Genomic DNA, 21,197 nt, shown 5'->3' on the forward strand with positions numbered 1-21,197 from the left:
AATCAATCCCTCATGAAGATGATGAGTGTTATAGCAACATGCTGAGTTTACAATGTTTCTTTTTTAAACAACATCTGGTTGTTTTCTTTAATAGCACCACTTCGAACAGGTAGTTTGATGCTACCGCAACTTCTCTGCTTCTGTTATCACTAAGAAATTCCTGGAAAATATTATTACAACAACTCTTCAAAAAAAAAGATTCAATATGATGGTGGAGATAACAAATTATGAATATAAGTGATGGTGTAAGTGGTGGTGATGTTGATGATGATGATTGTGGTGGTGATGATAATTATGATGATTTTGATGATGGTGATGATGATGATAATGATGGTGGTGGTGGTGGTGATGGTAATAATGGTGATGATGATGATGATAATTAAGATGATTTGATGATGATGATGATGATGATGGTGATGATGGTAATGGTGATGGTGGTGATGATGATGATGATGATGGTTGAGATGATGATGATAATGGTGATGATGATGAAGATGGTGGCTTTGAAAGTAACAAAAATGATGATTTCAATGAGATAGTGTTGATGGAGATACTACCGATATCAACACGTTCATATCTTACTATGATAACTCATCATTATTCTTATTCCACTTAAATCATTTTATTTTCATTCTAGTTAAATCTTGAAATGATGTTGACATTTTTGTTGGTTGCATCATCCATTTCTTTATGTAAAAATAAACACAACCCCCCCCAAAAAAAAATAGATAAATACGGAAATGTGTAATAGACACTACCGATCGGCACCACAGCATGCACAGAAAAACTGCTGGATCTACTTTATTCAAAAGGTCAATTCACAGAGATCTAGTTTTCTGTGAATATCAAGCAGAACATTTAGCATTGCCAAGAGGTTGATCACAATAAGATATATCAAACCATTCTCCTGTTAATTTTTACAACAAAGTTAAATTGGCTACAAGCCCTGCAGAATGCCCCAGAAATAGGCCCTAGTCATTTTGGCACTTCTCCCTAAACAAAAAAGGGAAAATGAATAATTCATTTTCTCCTTTTTTATTATCAAAGAACATTGGGAGGCCTATGAAAGGAGGCTGATTGATATTTCCGGAGGAAAGTATTTCAAGCATTTTAGAAATCAATATTCCGCCAGTCAATCAACTGATAACTGGTCCTAAAGCAGAAACGCATATTCGTTTTTGCCCCCAAAATATCAAGTTTACAAAGTACAACCTTCAAAAATAATCTTTTGTGAGACAATAAAATCTGTTAGAATAAATTGCTACCACCCTTGCCTTGATATGAGGACTCATTTGCATAGGGGAGTAGTGCCTTCGGTTAATTCAGTATTGATCAATGCATATTTCATTTCGAGAAACAATCATCCTGTAGCTGTTTTCAGAAAGTGACAGAGATTGAAAGATTTCATTCATGAGGAATCTCTCATATCAAAATCAACTGCCAACATCTTATACCATGCAGGCTGGCAATAGTCTGCAGGCACAGACCCTGATTGAAACTTTGATCACCAAGTGTGTCTCCATACAAAGACTATAGCACATACAAAACTTGCTGTTTCAAGAGAGGGCCTTCAGTACACAAGGCATGAGTAGGATGTACATTCAGACCCTTAACTCGAGTGAAGGGTTTGCACAGCAGACTAGGCTGGCACAACTTCAAAATATTTTTAATAAACAAGCTTTTTAAGGCAATTAGAATAATTGAGATGATTTTATGTTTTCTTTCATTAAGTGAAATCTTACAACACCATCCTTGGATCTTAACTTATATTGACATAACAGGAAGATTTCCTCAATAGTTTTCCTCATTTTAAATGCATGAATACAACTGTATATTCAGCAAAGAGAGTGGTGGAATACTACTACTACACTACCAATTTTCACACCAAAAATTCACATCAGTGTTAGATTAATGGTGTTAGCTAAACACACCCACTTGTGCTTTCATAACCCATCATGTTTGTCATGTAGTCAATTTGGTGTTTTGTTCCAACTCCATGGTGTACTTTTCATACATGAGGACAACTTCATGCTTTCTAAACAAGTGTTAATTCATGGTGTTAAATCAACACAAAATGATGCTATGTTTAACACATTTTGTGTGTTATCTTAACACTACTTGGTGTTGTATTCAAGCTCCAAAGTGTATTTCTGACACCAAAGGGTGTAATCCTCCAGGAAAACTGTCTGGTGCTTTTCTTACCAGTATAATTTTAACAGTGATACAAACCATCTAGTCTCTCGGAATCAATCTCTCTGTACTGTAAATTATTTGGTGTATTTCTGACATTTTCTGACATTTCTTAACATTATACTTCTTACAGTGTACAAATGCATCTGTCAATTCGAAAAACAGGGAAGATACCAGTTATTCATCTCAGAGTATGTTTAATATTTAAATGATTCCAAGCTTCAAGCGCTATAAGTCATTTTCATTTCTTCCGTGCATGGCCATTTTATGACGGCCATATAACCAATGTCTCCAACCAACGCTTTCCAAGGTTTCAGGAGAAACAAAAGGGGGAAAAAAAGGAGAGATGAGAAGAACTTTATAGATGCATCAACGAAAAAAATCGAAAAGGAAGAAGAAAAAAACACCTGGTTCTGCCTTCCATCTTTTACTTCCAATGAGATAAACTAAGAAGATACAAGAAACGCACGGGAGAGGAAAATGGCAAAGCGTGTCTTTCAGCATCTTCCTGCCCGATGCAATTTACTCAAGTTGCCATGGCGACAAGAAACAGTACACAACACTTTTGGGTCGGTCTGAAGAATGGCGGATTGTGGGTACTGCATGTGAAGTCATGCGGAGGATTCATTTAGTAAAGTTATGAATAATGGGCTCCAGGCTTGAATACAAAGAGGTATGGCGCGGCAAAGATAGGGAAACTTGAAGGATAGACGGGGGATAGATTGTGAGATTGAAAGAGAGATATCAGACGTAATTAGTGAATGAAGGACAAGGAGTCTGTTGGGTGGAGGGGTAGGAGAGAAAATCAAATTAGAGGTGAAAATGGCAGGTTTGGATTGTGGATGCATTATTTTTTGAGATATGATGTCATTTAGATTTTGGACAGTCTGCTCGGGCAAAAAATTCATAGTTCTTATGACTATAGTATAATATCATGATTATTATTGTTGCTATTCACATTATCATCATTACCATCATCCACCACCACTATCATCATCATCTCTGTCATCATCATTATCATCATCATCAGTATACATGGAGGTGGTGGTGGTGGTTGGGGTGATGATGATAATGATAATTAATTATAATAATATAATAATATAGGTATATTTACCCAGGGTAGCCACTTCAGATTCAAAAAGTGTTCTACCAGCGGGCCCTGCTATTATTATTACCCAGCTTTCGCTGAGCTGCCTAGGCGCTCAAGCATTCAAGGAAATTTCTTCCTAGAATTGATCGTTATAATTTCGAATGCATTACTCCACAAAACGATAACTTTGTACGGAACACAGAAAAACATACGTTAGGAGAGATAAAAGGCAATCTTGGAAACTAACTGGCCTAGGATATTTTTTCCAATCCAGTTCCATTAATGGTAATCTGAAAAACTTAATGGGTTGATTTAACAGGGGAGCAAACTGGCCAACACTCTGCAATCTCCATTGACTGTGTGGTATATACAGCTAGTTTTGAAACATACCATTAGAGCTAACTTTAGTAATAAAAAAACAGTCTACGATTTAATTTGCTTACAGAAACTGAAATGTTTTTGCAAGGGAGAGTCTTACTACCTGGTAACAGATACATTGCATTATGAATGTAGCGAGAAGTGAATTGGTGTGTTATTACATAATATTAAGTTTTACTGGTCTGGGACTGTCCGACCAGTGCTAGTGTCGTGCACTGCATTATGGGTAGTTGACCTGGCCTGATAGGAGTAGCTGAGACCTCGGGGTGGGGATATTAAGGCTGTGGGTTCATGTGCCCCTTTAAAAGTTACTGCCATGCAAAACAAGGCGTTGCAAGTTTGCATACACAAATCAAATTATTGAGGAATCGTTTACATCATAACTGACGAAGTATCTTTACCGTCATCTATTCACGTTCAAGAGATAAACACCAAGATTTATTGGAACAGCCATACCTTTAGATGTGAAATCTTTGTTTCATTTTGTATTAAATATCAAATAAAACAAGGGCTGATAGAGTTCAACTGAGGAACTAATTCAATTTGATTACTTAATACGCTAATACTTGGCGGCACGATGTCTACCATTTCTCAAAACTCGAAAGAATGACTTTTTTAATTCTGAAAACAGAAAATTCTTGACTATGCAGCTTTGTAAAGGAAACCCTAGCTTGTCGTATGTTCTCCAAATGTTATTATAATTTACAAGGGTCTAAAGGCCTGGTCACACCGCCAGAGTATTGTTGGAGCGGTCGTGGAGCGGTAGGGAGAGGGGGTCGAATTTCGCTCACAAAATTGGGGAAAAAATAAAAAACAAAAATCGAAAACAAAATAAAAACAATCGAAATCGAAAATGGTGAACGGGAGCGAGCGGTGATGATTTTTTTCTCTCCGCTCCACGACCGCTCCAACAACGCTTGGGCGGTGTGACCATGCCTTTATTTGCACAACTCTACAAATTTACCAATAACCAAACAACTGATTCAACATGGAATCCTCTTATCCTAACATAAAATAAATTTACAACATTAAACAATACACTACTCCATGGTGCTAATTCCTATACCATTTTAAATGTATGAAAAACACCCAAAAATCAAATTATTTCTCTTCAAACAATTCAATAACAGATGTCGCTGTCCCATCTATAACTCCCATATTTCTATTCCACACATGTGTAAACTTTAATGCATTCTCAAGAATAGGTCCAACAATTCTATTTGCTTTTCATCACAACGGCCAATAAGAACAGGTTCAGCTGGTGGTGTTATATTGTATGATGTATTGATTGTGATGTAGGGTAATTATATGGATCAATTTCTCCTATATTAGAGCTCGAAAACAAAGCCTTGCCGAGATTTGAGTGCAGTGTGAGAATCTGGGTTTGCCTTGGAGAAGAAAATAAATTATTAAAAAGAAGTTGTGGTTCATGATTGTATTGTAGTTAAACTGAAAGAAATATTTTCAAATAGAGTAGGAACAGCATCAAAACCTTGGTCCATTTATATCTTTTGCCTACAGGATGATATGGAATGATGCAGAAATTAGATGGATGGTGAGCGTTCATTTGCACGAGCTGCCCATTTTATGGAAACTCCCAAATTCCCTGAAAACAATTGATTCAGTTGAAAAATTTCAAATGACCCTTTAAACCTAATGATTTGAATTGTTCCTCAACTCATCAAAGTGAACTCACCAACATATCACTTTCTTTCCTTTATTTTCTGAAGCAGATAATGATCTATTCATTATGTGCTACAGTGTATATAAAAAATAGTGTTACTGCATGAATTGCTTACACATTTCTTTGAAACTAATGATAATTTACATGCAACATATCATATTGCTTATTACAATATCTGGTGAGCTGATGAATTTAACTTACACATTTAGATTTTTACGTCAGCACTGCAACTTTCAAGATTTCAAGTTCAACCAAAGCTCAGAATATGGACCATTGTCTTTATAAGTGTATGCAGTTGAGATGTAAGGCCTGTATGCAAATTTCTATTCCTACACATAACAATAAGAGAGATCACCACCACGCCTTCCAAAGGCAGTTTTATCAGCTTACACGATCTGACGCTGGGGCATCCATTAATCCAAACGAGTGCATATTATTCATCTCAATTTTGAGGGAGATTTGCAGAGGGAACGTGTCTCGGCATGGCAAAACTCGCCGTAAAGGAAGGATCTGCCTTTAATAATGCATCAGCGGGTTTTAAAAATTACATTCATTTGAGAGTCTGACAATGGAGGATGGAGCGCACTACAACAGCCTTGCACGTGATATTTTAGTAATAATCTGATATTGCTCAAGAACGTGAAGAGGAATTTTTCTCGGTATGCCAGCTTTGTTGAGGAATAATATGTATAGATGAGATATTTCTAATCAAATATATCGATAATGTTCTATGCACGTATAACAGCAGTGAAAGGGATATAGTGGATAAGTGTGATGCTTAAAGAAATGAAAGGGAGAGAAAGGGGGGGGACAGGAGTTGGATATATATATATATATATATATATATATATATATATATATATATATATATATATATATATATATATATATATATATATATATATATATATATATATATATATATAATTGAAGAAAAGGAACAGGAATATGTATAAATGAGAAAGGAAAGGAAAGCAAAAAGAGAGGCAAACCGTCCTTTCACACAGTAAAAAAAACGTAATTTGAATGATGATTCCAGTGAAAAATAAGGCTAATGACGAATATTTAGCATGTGTGAAACCAAACTAGAACATGATTAGAATCACAAACGCTAATCACAGTCATGATTACAATAGCAGTCATCATTATAATGATACAAGATTCACATGTGAAAAGGCTCAAAGAGAGTTGAAAATAGAAAGAGACTAGGGTGAGACAGACAGAGAGAATTGGAGGGAATATCAGGGTCAATTCTCAATGCGCAATTTATTTGCACGCACCTGTATTTCTGAAATTCCCTTCTATTCTCTCAAAAGTAAATTGTTAACCAAATATGCTCATTACTTGTTCACTTTTTTAAGCAGCAAATACTGCAAAATGTCAAAGTTGAGACTCGAGAGATAGATTTCAGTTCTCTGTCTGTCTTTTTCAAGATGGATAAAGAGTGTTCGAGTTCAGGATGGAATTTACATGCATCAATAGTCAACAATTGAAGTTATTCTTTCCATGCAGTTAGAATATAGCAACTCTAACTTCTGAAAAAATGGCCACGAGCATTGATTGAATGTTTTTGCCATTTCATGGCTTCAGAGAATGCAAAATAATTATGTTTGGGTCAAAATTGCATGTAGCCACATTGGGGCTGGCTTTTACATGGACATGAGAGGGCTCACTTCAACACTGCCAACGGGCATACATTGAATTTGTTCCTTTGAATTTGTATCTTGGTCTGAACTCATACGTGTCGGTTAAAAAAAAACAATTCTTGGTCTTTACATTTCAATATTCAATTTTCAATGCATTATTTATGTAATGTTTCTTTCTGTAATACGGGGGCCATTGAGGGATTTCGAAAGTTGTGGGGGTGGGGGCAAAACATGTACAGAATCATGATTTGATGGTCATTTTCACTTTTGGGCACATTTATAGGGTTAGGGTTACTGAAAAAAAGCGGAGAGAGGCTGAGATCACCAAGCAATCCCCCCCCCGCCCCGTCATGGGATTTGAACCCACGACCATATGGTTGAAAGACAATGCTAGAGTAAGAACCACTAGTCGGCAATGTCCACATCACTAAGGAGTGTATTGCCTTCTTATTCATTACACTCCTAACACTCACTTCATCAATGATTCAATCCATCCATTCATTTTACTCAGCGCAAGACAGACATAAACACCGCATCCATGTCTGGGGATTAATGTCCTTCTGTCTCTTCATGTACCAAGTACTCGCTGATTGCCTATTCATCTTCCGACCGTCTTCGCCAGTGCAATCACTATTTTGGTCTATGACATGAGGTGCGGGTAGAATTACTCCATGATCAATGTTGTCTCTGGGAAAAAATAGTGAACTTTGCCTGCATATCTTTACTTGCCTACGTAACTTCTACAATCTATAGTTATAGATGTATGTACATGGTAAAGCTGGAGTGTTGTCGATTGGTGAAACACCAACTGACCCCAGATGGTGTTTCTAGAGGACCACAATGTAAAGTTCCACCCAAGAGTTTTCAACATGACACCAAAGAGTGTTAACTCAACAACCTTAGGTGTTGTAATAACATCAGGTGATTTTATACAAACAGCAACTTAACACCATGTGATCTTTCAATCAACTTAACACCAAACAGTGTTAGTTTCACAACCATGGGTGTTGTCATAACACCATATAATTTTATACTAACAATTAACTTAACACCAAAGAGTGTTAGTTTCACAACCAAGGGTGTAGTAATAACACCATGGTGTATTAAACTAACACTAGCAATTTAACACCTTTGTAAACTGACTGGTGTAGTCCTGTAAGTACACTAGTTAACACCACAGACTTTGCAGTGTACCTGTGTATTCTCAATCACCAGGTCAAAAATGAAGCATACGTGTGAACTTTGCGAAACAGCAAGTTCATTTTTCATTGTGAAAAAAAATAAACATAAATTTTGCATGGATATGTTAAAGGAAAAGGTCACATAATACAAAATAATATTATGTATCTTGTATCTTTTAGTGACATTAAAGGTAAATGCCAGTTTTGGTAACGATACCAAAATGAGTTCGTACAGAATCCAAAGAAATAACCACCAAAGTGTCTGTTTGTATAAATAAAGAATATGTGCCAAAGGATCCTGGAAGAAATTGTGTAATTGCTGAGAAATTAGCAAATAAGCTTGGGATTCGGGTCAAGCGTCGGGCACGACATTCAAAGCAATAATAATACACCGTCCCACGTGCGCTTATCTGTGTTGGTGATCTTCAGTGTGAACATTTTTCAACGTAGATTTCAAGATTTCACAAAGTTCAGTTTATGTAACTGTACCAGATCTAGATCCTCGATGATATACTGACAATTTAGCCTTGTTTTACAAACTTTCTCATGAAATCAGTGTTTACTGCAACTACTGGCATTTCTCTTTAACATCAGACTTTTACACTACTCATGACCCATCATTAGATCTAATTAAAACCAAACTGAGGATTAGATTAAAAAATCTGTGTCAAAAAAATAACTGGATTTTTTTATTTTTTTAAACAAAAGCCTGAAAGATATCACTTTATTAATAATGAGTTGACTTGATCCCTTTTCACCTTGCCCTCCATAATTTACAAATAAGGGATTTAAGCAAACTTGGACCTTCCAGCATGGGTCAAGCTCAGTGCCATAACCTTCTTTTTCTGAAATATTATCAATCAGCCGTCCTCGCTAATTCATCCATTATTCAATCTTATAATTATAGCTTGTCAGATCTCATCAATCAACTGGGTATTGGTCATCGTGTCCAATTCATACTAAATGAGGACAAAGGGCCAATAAAACTAAGGAGTTCATATGGACAGAATATGCATGTACATATATCTCAGTTTGGACAAATTCATTTCATTTGTTTTTTACTGTAACAAAAGATTTGTGACAATTGCTCAGGGTTAAATTTCACCTAAGATAAAGGGTTAGGGTTGCAATAGGGTTTTGTGTCAGGGTTAGGGTAGGGTATGGTGTTAAAGCTTGTGTATAGTTTTGGTAAATCCACCAAAATGCACCTATCACTATTCCAATTCATTGCTAGCTAATATGAATGGATATGCCCTATAACAGTTATGATGTGGAGGATATGAAATGAAAATGTGTTTTACAGGATAAATTTTGCGATTTTACATGGAAATTTAACTTGATCAGGTCACCCAATCAAATTAAAATATCTGCGTGTTTTTGTCTTTCAATTAAATCCTATTCCAAATCATGGAATGGGCTAAAACTTTCAAGATATGTTCTTTGTCTGTAACTTTTGGATATCTAATCACTAAATTTATAAGATAAGTGCTTGAATGCCCCTTTTTTAATTTAAAACAAGCATCGCCGAGAGAGGGCGCTATATATCCAAGATTTGAATATTTGAAATTTTCTCAGAGAAGTGCAGTTGGAAAAATATCTAACGGTCTCTACGCTTCAGTAAGACTGTCATATTAGATGATATTCGATTATCAATCACATTATTGACCCTTTACCAAAGCTATACACAGGCTTTAAACCCAGGGGTGAAGTTGGTCTTTCAATTCATGTGTGGAATTTACAGCAGAGCAATTGTCGCCAGAGAAAATGTCATGGAACCGATTTGACATGGTCCTCTTATTTTTGATTGACTAATATAGCAGTATTTTTTCTATGTGGCCTTTTTGAAATGGTTTAGACATTTTGTTCTATTATAAAACATGTTTCTCTTTGTTTTTGCTTACATAATATAACACCGTCCTTTCTATTGAAAACACACAAACAGAAATAAAGAAATGATTTCAACTTACGTCTTGACCGTATGCCATATGTAACCCGATCATACTGGCAACCTCTTCCTTTTCACTAGCTGTGATATAAAAAAACAAACAAAATAAGCAGTTAAAATGGCATGTAAATCAATTCAGCCAAGCATCATCAAACACATAGGCCTATTCCTCACTTTGAAAGTAAAGAGTTAGTTGACATCTGACTTCACTACTCTTAGGCCCTATAATGCAAAACGATAAACGAGTTTTAAAAAAGCAAGAAAAGTAGTAGTAGTAGTAGTAGTAGTAGTAGTAGTAGTAGTAATAATAGTTGTAGTAGTAGTGGTAGTGGTGGTGGTGGTGGTGGTAGTAGTAGTAGTAGTAGTTGTTGTAGTAGCAGCAGCAGCAGCAGTAGTAGTGGTACAAGTAGTAGTAGTAGTAGTAGTAGTAGTAGTAGTAGTAGTAGTAGTAGTAGTAGTAGTAGTAGTAGTAGTAGTAGCAACAGCAGCAGCAGCAGCAGCAGTAGTAGTAGTAGTAGTAGTAGAAGTAGTAGTAGTAGTAGTAGTAGTAGAAGTCATAGTAGTAGCAGTATTTTTACCAAGTTTAATATATGCTTCTTTTGTTTTTGTGCTTTCATCAAAAATAGCATCACACCAGGGTAATATTACCCTTTGACTTCCTCTTATCAGAGCAGCTGCATGATATCATTTGCCAATTTTTTTTTATAGAAATCTCATTTCTTTATCTTTTTTTCTGAAAAAAAATAAGTAAGGCTTATCTCTGGGTTCATTCCAACATTCTCCTTCATTAGATACTTGAAGAAAGGTGAAAATTGTTTCCGAGCACTAATAAGCCATATCAACATCTCACAAGCTCGGTACTTTATTAAGTTAAAAGAATGGTATTTCAGGTATTACTGATAAAAATGATATTAATGATAATTATATTCAGTCATTGTATAGCACCTGTCATGTACCATTTACAGTCACTATTCACTTCCAAACAATTTTGGATATTATAACCGTGGATTCAACCTGGCATGCCTTTGACAGTACAAATATTTCAAGGAATTAATTCCTGCAGATCTCTCAATTTCTAATAATTCTAACAGTGTAATTCAAGACAGCATTTTTGTTTTGTTTTTTGGTTCTTTTACAAATACTTTGACTCTTTTTTTCTTTTATTGATGTTTACTTATACATTGAATTGTATCATTATCTATTTCTTAACTGTATATACATGTAACATGTTTTTATCATACACGCACGTTCTGAAGAACACCCATTGGCTGATGTGCATGTAGAAATATAATAAATGAAATTAAATGAAAATGAAACAGCTTTTGAACGCCTTCCATGGGTTTTTCACTGCAATATGCTCCCACACATGAGCCATATATCAACTCAAATCCTGCATGATAAACACTCGCATAAATCAAAGTCAGACGAGTGCTTCACGTTGCAATCCCCCATCTACGCCTCCCACAACAGTCAACATGAAGATAAAATTAAAACACAACCCGAAAACCAATATTGTCATTTCATTTTATATTTTCATAACACGTGAAAGGGTCGTTTACCACTCTGCGTATTTGCTGTGCAAATATCAGCGGGGAGCAGTAGCAGTGGAATTTGAGAATGGGTGGAAGGGACTTCATAAAATGTTTATATATATTTTTTTTTAATAAATCAAAAGATTTTTCGGTAAAAGTGAGCTAGAGCATCAAGAGTCGAGGGATGGCGGTGGGGAATTATTATGCAAAGAATACGAGAGAGCACTCGAGACAAGAGATAGAGAAAAGGTTTGGAAAGAGGGATGAATGAAGTCAGAAGCTGAATTCAGTTGGCTATTTCTCAGTCTTATTCCACACTCAAAAGAATGAAAAGGCTTCATATGACCACACCCACACTACATTGTGCATCATTTTCAGTATCCTGATACAGTAAGAAGAGGGGTTTTTTTACTTAAAAAAATAAAATGATAATTCAAATAAACATACTGATTGTATTTTCAGGGTTGGGATCGATCATCCAATATGTACTTCATATCCCGAAGAAATAATTAATATTTCTCATTCTTTTCTTTATATCTTTATTGATCAATATCAATCATGATATGAAACATAAAAGTAAAGAAATTATTCACAGTATTGAATAGAATAGCACTTCCACATCTCTTTTGAAGTAGATACAAAGCACTAGGTATCAAATCATCAAATCTAAATTCTATAAAGAACCTTCTGGTAATTCGCCACTTTTTCTGTCAAAACAGTATTTTAATAATCCTAAAAGATATAACATGAGCATTAAAGGACAAGTCCACCCCAACAAAAAATTTGAATAAAAAGAGAAAAATCGAACAAGCATGACACTGAAATTTTCATCAAAATCGGATGTAAAATAAGAAAGTTATGACATTCTAAGTTTTTTTTCATTCACAAAACAGTTATATGCACATCCTGGCTGGTATGCAAATGAGGAGGCTATGACATCATCCACTCACTATTTATTTTGTATTTCATTATATGAAATATTATAATTTTCTCCTCATTGTCAAGTGATACAACGATTAATTCCTTCCTGAACATGTGAAATTAGCATTGTTTAATACTATATGGTTCAGACAAGTTGGTCCTTATTGTCAAATCTATAAAAAATGAAATATTGTATAATTCAAACAATAAAAAACAAAAGAAATAGGGAGTGATGGACATCATCGACGTGACTCATCTAGATGTGCATATCACTGTTTTGTGAAAAATAAGCGAAACTTTAAAATGTCATAACTTTCTTATTTTACATCCGATTTTGATGAAATTTTCAACACTATGCTACTTTGATTTTTCTTTATTTATTCCAGTCAGCATTTTCCTGGGGTGGACTTGACCTTTAAGTTCTATGATAATACAGCATTTCTTCCTGAATTTATATGAGTGCACATTATATTTGAAGATAGTGAAGATTAGAGCTAAAAAACAGGTCATCATCTTGGTAATATTGTAAAGCAATACAATAGTATTAATACTAATTACCATTGGAAAAATATTTTATTATATTGGTAAAACCTAAAGGATCAAGCTGATATAACATCATATGCCATGAAGCACATGACAAAAGGTGACATAAGGAAAAAACGAAACCCAACACCAAAACAAACTTTAACCATTCATGTGACTATATGATATACATTAACTTGATAAAATTAATAACAGTCCTCATCCCCCCAAAAAACCTATACACCGAATAAGTAAGATATCAGAATATTATTAGAAAATATGTATATCACTCAATACATTATTAGCAAATTATAGAATACAAGGATCCCAGTATCAAATGCAAATGACCCTGCCTTTTAAAAATGACAGCTCACAATCCATGAATTTTTATACCGATCGTCTTTAGTTAAATCACAAGAAAATAATGCCCCAATATCACTATTTGCCCTATAATCCTAAATAATGAATATATAACAACTTACATTCAAGCCAAGGCCTCCCATTTTTCTAGTATAATACAGGCTGTTGCATGACACAAACTGAACAGCTTTGATATCACCATCTTGTTATCATATCAACATATTGGGAGATTAGCGGTAAAAACACAGCCTGGCATCAACAGTTGAGAAGGAAAAGGACAGAGTGGGGCGTATATTCGCCCCCTCTTTATAATGGTAAAGACAAATTTTGTTCTCCAAGGTCGGATATAAAGGATTATGTGGGAAAAATGTACATGTAGCAAGTAAGAAGTCCGTCAGGTGCATTGTACATATTCTGGATGAAAAAAAGATATTCCTGATTTTTTTTCTTGATAAATTTCCACTTGGTCTACACCCACTTGGTCAACTCTTTCTTTTGGTCTCATCCCACATGGTATAATTCTATTCTTGTTCATCAATCACTACTTCGTCTAGGAACCATTTGTTTCTCAAAGCCACTTAACCTATTTGCCATTTGGTCTAATTTTCATATACATGTAGGATATACACATTTCATCTTTTTTCACTTGGACTAACAGACTAACATCACTCAGTCTATATGATTGGATAAATTGTTATTGAACCAAATTTTCATAATGACTAATTGCAAAAAAAAGGTTTAAGTAGACAAAGTGGAAATTAGACCTAGTGGCAATTAGACTACATGACAGCCTTAGTATTAGACCATATGATGGTTGGACCAAGAGACAATAGAACCAAATCCATAGTAGACAATCACAAGCAGTTTAGCCTTAATGGAATTAGATGATCTGAGAATTTGACCTTCAGATTGTAGACCAAGTAGGTTTAGCCTTAATGGTATTAGATAATATGAGGATTAGTCCTTTGGCTAGAAGATCAAGTGGGTTGAGCCATGATGGTGTTAACCCGTTCGCGACGGCATAGTAGAATAGGTTCTAACACCCCAAACGAGATTAATCAGCCGACCATGTCAAGTTCGAACAGCTCCATTGTTCCGTGCGTGCGAGCTGGATCGTTGATTACAAAGCGTGTGTGCGATCCACGATGAGTGAATTGATCGATCGATAGTTTTCGCGCATGCGTAGTTCATTTCCTGTTTTGGCTGCACGGAGTTCAGAGCTCACCTGTCGCTCAAGAGCTATAATTACGTCCGCACAAAGTGACTTCTTTGAGAATGTATTGTTTGTGATGTGGGTTTTGAAGTTCTTCTTGGACTTCTTCTTTTTTTTATTACTATTATCATGATATTATCATTCTCCCTTCCTTTCTTCTTCCTTTTCTTCTTTTTCGATCTTATTATTATCAAAATTATTATTCTCATTTCGTTTCTTCTCATATTCTTCTTTTTCGATATTCTTCTCATCATATCATCGTCATTTCCTTTCTTCTTCTGTTCGATCTCTGTCTCATCTTTTTATTCTTATACTTCCTATTTATAGACCCCCCTCCCCCCTTCTCCCTTGATATAGTCTTTCTTTGTTTCCTCTTGCAAATGAAATCCTCCTTTTTTTTCCTTTTTCTTTTTTATAATGCTCCCTTTTCCTTTTCTCCTCCTTCACTGATAATTGTGCAATCCTACACCTCCTCCATCCCCTAAGTTTTCTTTTTCTATTTCCCTTCTATTTATTCTTGTTATGATTTTGCTTGTTCTTCTTCCTTTTCGTTTTTTTTTCTTCGTCGTCTTATCTTCTCTTACCTATTCTCATTATTCTTTTACTCCCGTCATCCTATTTTGCTTTATTTTGTTCTCTCTCTGTTTTTCTCTTCTTGCAAAATGAAAAAAATGAAGAATATGATATTTCTTTTTAAAAGTATGTCCGCAAAAACATGAATCTTCAAAATATCTTTATATGCATACAAGTAATATTTTCTGAACAAGAAATCATAATCTTCTCGATAGGGACCAGTTCTTACCAATCCAAAAGGTGGTATACGACAATTATTTTGAAGATTATTTATCATTTATCATCCAATTATTTAAGTTAGCCCACCCCATCCCCCATGATCACAATTATCTTCTCCTTTCATCTTTTTTCTGTTTCGTCTGCTTTTTTATTTTATCTTTTTCTTTGTCTTATCATTATTATATTTATAATCCTGATCATTGTTGTTATTATTGTCAATATTATTATTATTATTATCCGATTGTTATATTTTCTTTTATTATTTGTTATTATCATTGTTAGTGTTGATAGTAATGTTTATAATTGTTATCATTGATATTATGTAAACATTTGAATACTTTACATGTAAAAAATAAAAGAATTTAGTTTAATTCCATTGAAAAATATTATTGCTATTGTCATGTTTGTTTGGCGCAGCCCGAAAGAAAAATCCCTCTCCTCTCTCTAATCCCCTTACCTCTAGTCAACCTCTACTCTCCTTTATTTTCCCTTTACTTTTTACCCTTCTATTCAATCAGTAGCTTACGCAGGGGGGTAGGGTTCAATTTCATACGAGGCGCTTTTAATCGAAAAAAAATGTACTACAACACTGCGCAGACAAGTGGGTTATGCTCTCCCTCTCTTCTTCATCTCCCGTTCCGTGCCCCCCGGCCCTCTCTCTATTTTTTCCCTTCTTAGTATTATCTCGTCATCAGAGAAATATGTCCAAACCCGGCCCTCCAAGCCCAACCCATAATAAAAATAGAACCTATTTTAGGATAGGTGCCCGGCATATTCGGCACATAATCAATTTCAAACGATGTCTAGATTTTACGTCGTCTAGAAATGTTCAACAAAAAAACTCCAAATTATTTCCTTAATTCAAAATCGAACGGAGACGTTGCCATGTATTTGTGTAAAAAAATGAATATTATGTATCACATGATTCTAGTAATTAAATTTGTATTATAAACAAGACATTCTGCTTTTCTTTCATTATCCAAGAATATACAATAAGTCCCTGCAATCCGTTTTATTTATTGTGGACTTACTCAATTCTCAGTTTATTTCACTAGTTTAGAACATGTGTGGTTATTTTCTTGACATTTATGTGCAAAGGATTTAATGATCAACAAATGATTAGTAATGCATGGAAAAATGCAAGAAAGAATAACATAAGTATATGTTGGACAATTTAAAATGGAAAAAAATGAGTGTGACCAGAAAAACATTTTCTGTTTTGCTGGTAATCTATTTGTTAGAGATCGGCGGTGAACCAAGGAATTCTCGGTGGAGGGGACTATAAATGCGCTACTTTTCTTTACTTTTTTTCTGACAAGGAAAGGGGGGAGGAAATAGAGGTCAGCAATGAAATCGCAACCCGAGTTACACCATTACTATTTTATACCCCTTTTTTCTAATTCTAGTGCATATGAATTATATTCCATCGTTTAACCCCCACCCCCCCCTATTTGATTCGCCACACTCACTGTCAAATTTTAGGACAATATGATTTGATTACATTTTAGGAACTTTCCTTTTGGAAATTATTATTTCCTGCGTTCAGTTTGTTTTAATATACAATTTCGTCAAGATGGAAAAGGACTGTGAAAATAATAACCTGCATTGCCAAAGTAAAATTCTAAAATGTCGTAAGTGTATATAATTTCTCACCCGGTACATTCACCTTTACAGAATGTCGATGTATTAAAATAATTCTTATGTTGTATTTCTCCCCTTCCTTTTTCCTTGTAGCCAACAATCCATAAGAGCTCCGATGAAAATACAAATATAACGAGTTAATTAGAGAACTGTAAGAGGAAGAGCGTGCTTAAAAAGAGATACATAGAAAGGCCATTCTCGCCTGCCTAAATATCATATTCCAGCTCATATTGACTGATACATAATATCTCTAATTAATTAATTGTCTTTATTAATTTATCCATGTACTGATTGCTTTATCTCATATTTATCTTTATCCAACTTGAGCGTCTGTTATATTCTATGGAGTACGGCTAAAAATAAAACAAATAACCGAATGGACGTATATGGAATATGCTTTATGCCGTTTTTCTCGCACCCTTCTAACAAGCAATTAAAAAAATAAAACGAGCCGCATGATGATGATGATTAATAATTCATATATAATATCCACTAAACATTGTGATCAAGGCGCTCTACTTATTTATTACCCGGCTTACATCATTTGTTCCGTGAAAAGCATTATAGGCCTGTTTTCAGACATAAACATAGATATTTTATTTTAATATATTCTGCTTTTCATTCCCTCTATCTTCTCGAATAATATATCCATGGAATGCATATTTACTCCATGCTCTGGATTCCTATCGCATCACATTTTTGATATGCAGGTCAAACCAAACCACGATAACATGCATCAGAATAAAATCAATCGGGGAAACCTTAGATTTTTCGAAAATTCATATAATGAGATTATATGGATAAAACATGCTTCTAATACTTTGTACATCGTAAATAACACATATTAGTCTTCATTTGCATGATTATGCCTATGTCACGGTGTTTATCACTCTTTGGTGTTAAACCAAACTGACAAAGGGTGAATTCATCCGTACATCCTTCCCTTTCAAGTCACTCTTTTACATTGTTAGTAAGTGGCAACTTTATTGATCTTCGCTGGATGCCCTTTTGTCATTTTCAAAGGAAAGGGGGCCATGCCTCCATCAATTACCCCATCCGTACCGTTAGAACAGAATAGAGTGTATGTACGATCCGAGGTATTCTCAATGGCCAGCTGTATACACTTTTGTTTAGGATTATAGAAATCGATATCAACTTAAAGTCGTGTACTCTCTTCTAGTTTGATCTAGCTTGATCAGTTCATGAAGTTGAATATTATGACAACCATTTTCAAGAGGCAAAATAATGCACCTAAATGAAAGAAGAAAACAAAAATCGATGTGTTATAAACTGAAATCATGATTTTTCTTCTTCCTATATTCTACTAACGGCGCCATTTTGAAACCTCACAAGCAATTTTGTTTGTATTGAGTAGTTTTTTTGACAACTTCAATTCATATACAAAATAAAATATATGTAACAAATAGAACTTTGAAACATAATATTTTCATGAATGTTACAATAAAACACAATGTCAGACATCTTCCAATACATAATTATAAATAACATTGATTATAATTATATGCATCAAGAAGAAACTTCTACAGAAAATTCCGACATATTATTTTTTTTCCAGTGTCAAATAAATAACATAAGAGAAATTTTCCAAATACAAAAATAAATAAATCATTAATAAAACCTAAACGAATTGAAGCCATCAGCATATATATTTTTGACCCATCACCTCGGCCTCTTCACCCAAATAAATTCAAACACAAACTCAGCCCTTGTCATTATCCCCCCCCACCCTCCCTTGAACACCCCCATCCCCTATCCGGTGGAGAACTGGCTCTGGGCTCCAATACATGGTCTAATATTTAAGTTTTCCCATTTAGAGAAAGCAATCTAATATAGTATCGATCATGTCGATCGTTTTCGATCTATCGTTGATCATATCAGCGCACGCACGCAGCTCTGCGTGCGTTTTGGGTTGCATTTCGCTGCTCCCATTATTTTCCCTCACTTTTATTGATTACGGTATATACGTGGTTCTGCGAAACTGAAAATCGTTGAAATCAAGCTTTCATCGCGGCAATGCCCACTGTACGCCAATATTGGACTCTCATCGAAGCAAACTCGTTTTATAATGCTTTATAAACTATAGAAACAAAAGGTAAAAACGTATGACTTTCTGGAATGTGTAGTTTAATTAATGGACATTGTAATTATACCACAGAAAAGGCAGAAACATAGTATGAAATTGTATTTTTAAAGCCTGCAAATGGATGCGAGTAATAGCCTTTGGGGAACCGACTATATACGGCTCCCGTACATGAATGAGTTTTAGGGAACCGTATATAGCCGGCTCCCGTTGGCAACGGGTTAAATGATATGATAATTAGAACATCTGCTAGTAAACCAAGTGGGTCAAACCATGATGGTGTTAAATGATCTGAGAATTAGACCTTTTGCTATTAGACCAAGTGGGTCTAGCAGTTGTGGTATTAGATGATCTGAGAATTAGACCTTCTACTCGAAGACCAAGTGAGTTTAGCCATGATGGTGTTAGATGATCTGAGAATTGGACATACTGCTAGTAGACAAAGTGGGTTTAGCCTTAATGGTATATGATAATCTGAGGATTAGACTTTCTGTTAGTAGACCAAGTGAGTTTAGCCATGATGGTGTTAGATGATCTGAGAATTGGACATACTGCTAGTAGACCAAGTGGGTTTAGCCTTAATGGTATATGATAATCTGAGGATTCGACTTTCTGTTAGTAGACCAAGTGAGTTTAGCCATGATGGTGTTAGATGATCTGAGAATTGGACATACTGCTAGTAGACCAAGTGGGTTTAGCCTTAATGGTATATGATAATCTGAGGATTAGACTTTCTGTTAGTAGACCAAGTGGGTTTAGCCATGATGGTCTAAGACGATCTGAGAATGGGACATACTGCTAGTAGACCAAGTGGGTTTAGCCATGATGGTGTTAAATGATATGATAATTAGACCTTCTGCCAATAGACCAAGTGAGTTTAGCCCTAATTGTATTTGATAATCTGAGGATTAGACCTTCTGCCAGTAGACCTAGTGGGTTTAGCCATGATGGTCAAAGATGATCTGAGAATTGGACATACTGCTAGTAGACCAAGTGGGTTTAGCCCTAATTGTATTTTATAATCTGAGGATTAGACCTGCTAGTAGACCAAGTGGGTTTAGCCATGATGGTCTAAGATGATCTGAGAACTGGACATACTGCTAGTAGACCAAGTGGGTTAAGCCCTAATGGTATTTGATAACCTGAGGATTAGAACTTCTGGTAGTAGGCCAAGTGGGTTTAGCCATGGTGGTCTAAGATGATCTGAGAACTAGACATATGGATCTACTGCGAGTAGACCAAAAGAACACACTCCTTCTACTCTACCTCTTCCGAATTTCAGCTCCCTCCCCAACCCTCTCATATTTTGTCCTGGTTCCGCCCCTCCATCTGTTCTCAACATGTACATATTAATTTACAAGGGCCTTGTTTTATCCCTCCCTTTTTAATATATACTGACTAGAACTTTGTTTATTTTTCATTTTGGTCAATATTGGTTTCCACTCCGCCAAACACGAATGGCGGCTCCCTCCAGCATTGTCTTAATAACAACCTGGTGACGCTTGCTTGATTGATAAATAGCCATATCAAAGCTATTAATTGTTCTCCTATATCCACATTGTATGGTATTTTGCTGAAAATATCAATATGTGCATCAATTAATAGCTTGTTTTCAAGATGAGGTTGCTACGCTATAAGATTTGATTTGTTTAATTTAATGATTTAAACTGAGCTAATGATTTCCACAGATATAAATATTTTTATAATGTGCATTACAATTTTGTATGATAAAATATTCACAAAATTTTTTTTGTACACTTTCTTTATTCTCAGTTATGCTATATAGAATGTATGATATGGAATTGTTTGCATCATTCAATAATCCCCAATAAAAGTTTTTTTTTTACTACCAATTCACTCTTCAAGAGTGAACCCTTCGCTAAATAATTTTTCAAACCAAAATAACATGTTCAAGGGAAAGAACTCTCAGATATGTTTTCATCAATGACTTTCATTTAAAAAAAATGTTTTATCAATGTAATATCTTGTAAACTGTTTTAT

At 35.0% G+C, this 21,197-nt stretch overlaps 1 protein-coding gene across 1 annotated transcript in view; it reads right to left on the reverse strand.

The window, feature by feature from the left end:
• Window positions 1-9,831: 9,831 nt before the first annotated feature.
• Window positions 9,832-21,197, reverse strand: part of LOC121426620 (cilia- and flagella-associated protein 251-like) — a 45,444-nt gene continuing 34,078 nt past the window's right edge. The window contains exon 6 of the mRNA XM_041622978.1: window positions 9,832-10,195. Coding sequence (XP_041478912.1) covers window positions 10,128-10,195 — 68 coding nt within the window. The 3' untranslated portion in view covers window positions 9,832-10,127. The remainder of the gene's footprint in view (window positions 10,196-21,197) is intronic.

The sequence above is a fragment of the Lytechinus variegatus genome, chromosome 13 (assembly GCF_018143015.1).
Source record: "Lytechinus variegatus isolate NC3 chromosome 13, Lvar_3.0, whole genome shotgun sequence".
NCBI lineage: Eukaryota > Metazoa > Echinodermata > Echinoidea > Temnopleuroida > Toxopneustidae > Lytechinus > Lytechinus variegatus.